Source organism: Nannospalax galili, unplaced genomic scaffold (genome assembly GCF_000622305.1).
Source record: "Nannospalax galili isolate Female #2095 unplaced genomic scaffold, S.galili_v1.0 scaffold18, whole genome shotgun sequence".
NCBI classification, from domain to species: domain Eukaryota; kingdom Metazoa; phylum Chordata; class Mammalia; order Rodentia; family Spalacidae; genus Nannospalax; species Nannospalax galili.
The window spans coordinates 7,787,582-7,794,924 of record NW_008346548.1 but is presented as its reverse complement, the minus strand read 5'-3'; the positions used below and the strand labels follow the sequence as shown (position 1 = coordinate 7,794,924).

Here is a 7,343-nt window from a genome sequence, read left to right as displayed (position 1 = left end):
GTAGCAGAAAAAAACCCATAAAAAATAAATAAGTAAAAGAATACATGGACTTATCAGAAAAAAGTGATGGGGCAGTATGGGAGGAGTTGGAGGGGAGAGAGTGGGCATGATTTGATCAAAACACCTTATATGCATGTATAAAACTCTCAATAAATTATTTTTAAAAATTTTTTCAGCCAGAAAAAAAAAAGAGTATCATATATACAATAAACACTCAACTGTTCAATGAGTTGCCAGAGTGCATGAACACTCGGCCTCTCTGACTGCTGTACGGTCAGCACACATAGTTAATACTCATTTGCTGAATGGCATATTAAATGAATAAACATCAGTGTGTCTTCATGCTCTTAGAAAGGCAAGATTCTACAACATCCAGCAAATGCTGATCATTATTTGGACACAGTGATCCTCAGCACAAGCCACTTTTGCTTCTCTGTCATTACTATGTTAACAAGCTTTAACAATCAATCTCAAGGAAATAACAGAAACTGTACAGTGATTAATAGATTTATTTATTCAAGAATACAGAGTCATCCTTGCCAAACTCAGTAAGAGAGGTTAAATGTTCGGTCCAATTTTCCTTCCTGGATAAGTTTTTCTTTTCTTTCCTGTATAGATAAAAACAAACAAAAATCAATGCATTCTGGTACAACCTATAGGTATAACTCTGAAAATCAGAACCAAACACTCCAAATTTAACTGCAATCCCATCATCTAAGGCCCAAATTCTCTGAAGGAATTTAAGAAGGAAGTAAAGAGCCAGGCGTGGTGGCGCACACCTTTAGTTCCAGCACTCGGGAGGCAGAGGCAGGTGGATCTTTGTGAGTTTGAGGCCAGCCTGGTCTATACACTGAGTTCCAGATCAGCTGGGGCTATGAGATCCACCTGCCTTTGCTGGTGCCACCACATCCAGATTGTTTTGTCCTTTTTTTTTCTTTTAAGATTGTCTCACTTTCCATCCCTGGCTGTCCTTGAACTCAGTGTTGTATCCCAGCTGTCCTCAAACTCATGGTGATCATCCTGCTTCAGCTTCTTCAGTGATTGGATTACAGGTATGAGCCACTATATCTGGCTTCAAAAGCAGACACTGAAAGTAAACACAAACAACCTCTGGAAAAGTACAGCCAACTCATCAGATAACCAAAAGACAAGGGCTTGAGCAGAAAAGCAGAGGTGCCACTTATGCTAAAGATGGTGAGTGGCCTCCAGTCTAGATGTCAGCACAGCACCCAGGCTGCCCCAGAAGTAGCCTTCTTTGTGATCGTACTTACAAAGCCAGACCTCTGATAACAGTGATTCCCAGACTACTTCTGCTTTAGAGTGTATGTTTGAACAGCAATCCACAAATATAACCAACATAACTAGAATCAATGTGGCAGACACCATGCTAAATGATTTATATATTCTACTAATACTTGACTCCCAAAACATCAGCTCTAACAAATGAACAAAGAAAACTAAATAAAAATTTCACCATGACAGTACCTGAAGGTGAATCACAAAACAATAGTTCAGTTTTAAGCCAGTGTGCTGCTCATTTCTGTGATTCTAGCACTGAGGCTGGGGCAGAAGGATCTCAGATTTGAGGCTACCCTAGCCTACATAGTGACAGTCTCAATTTTGTCTTTAAAACAAAAAACAAACAAAAAAGCCTTTGAAAAAGACACGAAAAGTCTTTCATGAGTTAAGTTCTAATAATTAGAACTTATAATTTTTTTTTTTTTTTTTTGTCTTTTGAGACAGGGTCCCCCTGTAGCCCCAGCTGGTCTGGAACTCACTCTGTAGACCAGAGTGGCCTCAAACTCAGATCCCACCTGCGTCTGCCTCCCACGTGTTGGGATTAAAGGCATGCACCACCTCCACACCTGGCCTTCTAATCTTATAAATTTAAACTGATCATTTTATTATTTTTTTATTGTAGAACAGCCAAATTAACTCTGAAAGACTCAGATGTTACCATGATTTTTAACAATGTACAAGATCAAACTGAAAATTCTTTAATTCTTCCTGGAAAGGAGAAAGTATACAAGAAGAGAAAAAGGGAAGGAAATGTTCAGGTAAAGACACTGGTAGCAATCACCAAGTGAAGGGGCAGCAGCTGGCACTTCTGAGGGACCCCCTACCCCACCAATTACACCAACCTAAGCATTTGGTCCTAATACTTACCCTATCTATTTTGAAAATGTAATACCAGAAGATGAGGGGCCCAATTCCCACCACAGCCCCTAAAAGTGAGTTCTTGGGAGTGGGTCTGAAATTAGGATAGACATTTGCTGATCTTGCATATGTCCAACGAGTCAGGGCAGGATCATCCTAAAATTAATGAAAACAAAAAGTTATCAATGTTAAGAAGGGACATACAAATCCATTAGGACTTTTGTAAAGGCACACAGACGTCTACTGTCCTCTAGGTTAAGGTTACAGCTTGAATATTCTTGAATAGGCTCAGGGAGATCAGTTTCTAGCATTTTGTTGTATTTTTTTGAGACAGGATCACAGGTAGCTCAGGCTGGCCTGGAACTGGCTATGTAGCTAAGGATGACTTTGAACTTCTGACCTTCCAGTCTCCACCTCCCAAGTGTTGAGATTACAGGCTTGTGGCACCACTGTCACTCAACCAATCACTAGTATCAATTGACCCCTCTCTTTTTTTTTTTTTGGTTTTTGTTTTTGCTTTTATGAGAAAGGTCCTTGCTATATAGCACTGGCTAGCCCAAGCTAGCCTTGAACTTAAGGAAGGAAAAGGAAATGTTCAGGTAAAGACACTGGTAGCAATCACTAAGTGAAGGAGCAGCGGCTGGCACTTCTGAGGGACCCCCACCCCCACCAATCACACCAACCTGTGATTTTCTGTTTCAGCTTCCCAAGTGTTAGAATCATAGGCCTGTGCCATCATGTCAGGTCAAAACCTACTTTCTGGTGATTCTGTTCAAATCCTGCAGAATTTAAAAAAACAAACCTCTTTTCTCCCCCTTCAGCTTTCTATTTACTTAGGATTTAAGAATCCCAACTGTAAATTGCTAGAAAAGCCACCATTTCCCTGTATCACTTTCATCAACTTGTCTCTAGACTTGTTTTTACCTTCTTTATCTTCTTATCTGACCATTAAAACCACAGACCCAATGAAGGCGGATGGATGTCACATGTTCTGTCAAGCTTCAAGTTTTGCCTGCACAGCCCTTTTTAGTATTGGCCTTTCCAGGCTACAAGTTGCAGGAAGATGAAAGCAAACTGACTCACACTAACTCAGAACTACAATTTTCTGCTTTGTTTTGGTGCTGGGGAATCAAAGGAAGGACCTTATGTATTAACACCCTGAACTGTAAATTTCTAAAGCTAATATGGCTGATAGTTTAAAAGCAAAATTACTACATTTCACACTGTTAAAAGTCTTACAAAAGGGTCAAAATTGTTCGAGAAAAATTTTGGTTTGAAAAAAAAAGCAATGTAATAGATTTATAGAATACCTTCCTAAGAAAAGCAAATCTATCACAACCACATCATTAAATTTAATTAGCTAAATCCTCAAATGATTTTACAAAATTATTCCCTCCAATTAACTCAGATTAAAATGAGCAAATAAAATCAGCTTTAGTCTTTAATATGCAACATGAATGGTCAAAGTCCTAACCAACGCCAAAAAGTCATGATTGGCCGGATTAAAATAACCTAACTGCATCTGCCACATTTACATTTCAAACTAAACCGAATTATAGTGATTTGACCCTGAGACATCAGCAGCAGAGTAGAAGTGAAGAAACCTTGTGGTGGAAGCACCCTGCGACCTTTCAATCACGTTGAAATTCTTCAAGGGTGTGAGCATTCGCCACCAGTCTCAAGAGTCCAAAAATACCTTCTGGGGCTCTAGAAACTATGGATGTTATCATGAAAGAGTTCTGCAGCATTGTTTGTGCAAACAGAAACAGTGAAGACCGTAAGGACAGGACATTAAAGTCCAAGAAGACATTTTAGCTCAATATCTGAAAGGATAAATAAGTCTGCTTTTCTGCTAAAAAATTGTATTTGAATGTTACACAACAGCAGGTTTTTCCACCTGCCAGTCACCTTTCTATACTTTAATATCTTCCAGATCTGTATTCCAGAAATGGACATTGCATTTCACAAAGACACAAGCAGCTTCATGATCAAAACCATGGGAAACAGCTTTCCTTCTGACCCCACTCAATGTCCAACGGACTTTAAGCAGCATCTGGCATGATGAAGTCCTTAAAACTGTTTCTTCACTGGACTTTCTGCTTTCACCCCTCCCCCCCAGCTCTTCTAGTCTTTTCCTCCTATCTCACCAATCTCTTAATACTGGACCCCAGATCTGCTGGGCTTTCTTAGATTCACTATAGTAATGATGCCATCCACTCACATACCTTAAATAGCTCTCTATGGGCAGGTGAATACCAAAAATCTACCTCTAGCCCTAGACCGCCATGCTCAACTACAGATTTAGCATCTATCCACCTGTTTAACACACACCTACGGTCTGATAAGCACCCCCAAACGTCATTTATCCCACACTGATCTGACAATATTCCTTTCCATTCCACCACCATACCCGTTCCTCTCGCATTCTTCTTGGTAAAAGGCAACGCTGTTGAGCTTGGAGTCACCCTTGACTTTTCTTTTCCTACACCACATCCATCTGCCAGTAAACATGTCTGGCTCTACCACCAACATCTACTTAATACTCACCACTTCTTACCACCTCCACTACTGCCCTGGGTGCAACCACTAAGAGCTCTAACTGCTGTAAAAGCTCCTAACTCATGTCTCTTCTGCCCTTACTCCCTCATCTCCAATTCTCAACTAGGCAACCAGAGAGATTTCATTAAGATGTAAGTCCAGATTATGTAACTCCCTTCCCAGTAAAAGTCCTTACAATGACCTACAAGGCCTGGTGTGATGGCATCCCAGGCACCACCCTGACCTTGTTTATATCTCTCTGCTCTCCCCCTTCCCTATTTTACTCACAATGGTCTCTTCAATATATAGTGTATGTTTTAGGTGATCTCTCTATGGCCCAGAATGGCCCCAAACTCTCAATCCTCCTGCTTCAGCCTCCCGAGTGCTGGGATCACTAGTGTATTTTGAATTAGCTCTCCAGGATATCTTGAATTAGCTAGACAAACTCCGGCCCTTACTATTGCAGTCTTTCTAGCTAGCGTGCCATTTTCCTACATGAAGCTAGCTGCTCTGGTTCATTTCTTCTAGATCTATATTCCAACGTCATATTCCAAGGCTGAGGAGGTAGCACAGTGGTAGAGCACTTGCCTTGCATGTGAGGCCCTGAGTTCAATACAAAATATCACAAAACAAAAACAAAACACCCAATGTCATGTTCCAACCTGCCCTGTCACATACAGATTGCTAAATCCCCTTCCCTACCTTTACCATTTATTACTATCTCACATATTAAATGACTTAGATTTTTAACTTATTCATCATTGTCATCACCACCAGAAGAAAGTTCTATAAGGACAGGGAACAGCCTGCTTTGTACTGTTACCTCAGCATCTCAAATAGGCCCCTAATAGACCCTGAGCAATTATTACTGAATGAATCAGTCATTCTAAAGACAGAGCAAAGGGATTCACATGTACTGGCTGGTACTGTGCCACACACACACTTAATTAATGGAACAGCTAAGGAGGTGGGCATTTTTACCTTTATGTTACAGATGACAAAACTGAAACCACCCTGTCAGAGATAAAACACTGAAGATTGGGGGTTCAAACCTCACATCTGAGGCTTTGTTCCATTTATTTAAAAAATACTATCTAGCAATCAAAAGCAACCATGTGTCTATGTATGTAAAAGGCATCTTTCTTGTACCCAGTAAACAAGGTTCTAGATGGACCTAGTACAGCCAACTAGGTAAAAGGAGATGTTAAAGGTTACACAGAGCGGGGCTTGAATTCAGCTCTGTGACCTGCTACTGGGTGTATCTATATGCACAATCTATTCTTTCCATGTTATTTTCTCCTCTAGAAAAGTAGAATAGCGCTTACAAACGTTTTGCACTGTATCTGGCAGCATATTCCAGTTTCCCTTGGGTTCTGACAACTTTCCAAAACTTCAGAGAACAGGTTTGTAATTGCTGTGAGGTCTTCATTTTTATTAAAATCTCATTGAGACAGACAGCTTTTAGAGAAAACTGCACACTTGTTAAAATAAGTTTACTGGGGATATGTTATCTGCAGGTGATGTTACAGTTTCTCCTTTACTCTCACAATTCTGTGATGAATGCACATTAAGCTATGTTTTAGAAAGTTGAGGTAAGTTGCTCAAGTGTTCTAGTTTGCCATTATCCGTGGTGTCAGGAGGTTTTAGGGAAGCTGAACAATCACTATATCCCCATCAGAAGATGAATGTTTTTTTTAAATTTTTATGTTCCGGGTATATGAAGATTTGTTAAAGGTTATTCAGAGGCTAAATGAAACAGCTTTTTACGTTGAACACGCACACATCTTTGGGAGTAGGGGCCCCGTATTCACCCTCAACAAGGAAGGCACTGTGCAAGCCCAGTAACGTGTCTTATCTCGTTTACTCCTCGCCTCAGAATACAGGAACTTATTATGGCCATTTTTCAGATAATGAAGCCGAGGCTGAGCAGAGTTGAACTGTTTTCTCCAGATAGCCCGGGGGGATGTGGTCAAGCCTGGTACTCAAGCCCGGCAAAGCCCACCAAGCTCTCTGGCCAAGGCCAGGAGTAAGGAGCGGCCTGCCCTCCAAGGGGCCGGTGTCCGGCGTGAGGCCCGCCCAGCGCCCTGCGCGGTGCCCACCAGGACCGGCAGCCGGCTCGCAGGGACCGCCCAGGCCCGGGCCCACAGCCCTGCCCAGCCCCACTCACGATGTGCACTCGACGCTTGGGGTCGTTGTACTGAAGCAGATACTCCCGCTTAAGCCTGGCCCGAATACTCAACCGCTCGGCTTGCGCCTTCCGGACCTCCGGAGACACGTCGTACTCCGCGGGGTCGAGGGAACTTGGGAGAGTAGCCAGGGGCGCCGGCTTATACTTGGAACCCGACATCTTGGCGCCCTGGCGCACAATTGTGCATGCGCGGCGCTGAGGCCCTGCGCTCTCTTTTCTGACCTTCGGCCTCAGGAAGTGCGCCTGCGCATTAGGAGAGATCAGAGCTAGAGGTGGAGTTTGGAGTTCAAGCTTATACAGACGCTAGAACCGCATTTCGGTCGTGCGTTTGCGTCTGCGCACTACACTTTGCTCGCCTCCTCTCCTCTCCCCTGCCCCTCCCTCACTCATCGCTTCTTGCTGCTGCTGCTTGCTTGCAGAGCTTGCATCTCCCTTTGCTGCTGCTGCTGCTTGCTTGTTT

General features: G+C 42.5%; 1 protein-coding gene across 1 annotated transcript; it reads right to left on the bottom strand.

Moving 5' to 3' along the window:
• Window positions 1–491: 491 nt before the first annotated feature.
• On the bottom strand, window positions 492–7,123 carry Ndufb4 (NADH:ubiquinone oxidoreductase subunit B4). Its single transcript, XM_008842908.3, has 3 exons — window positions 6,863–7,123; window positions 2,167–2,313; window positions 492–608 (listed from the first exon to the last, which is right to left on the bottom strand). Exons 1-3 carry the CDS (start codon window positions 7,040–7,042, stop codon window positions 546–548), a joined length of 390 nt encoding a protein of 129 aa, XP_008841130.1. The 5' UTR covers window positions 7,043–7,123; the 3' UTR covers window positions 492–545.
• Window positions 7,124–7,343: the final 220 nt, after the last annotated feature.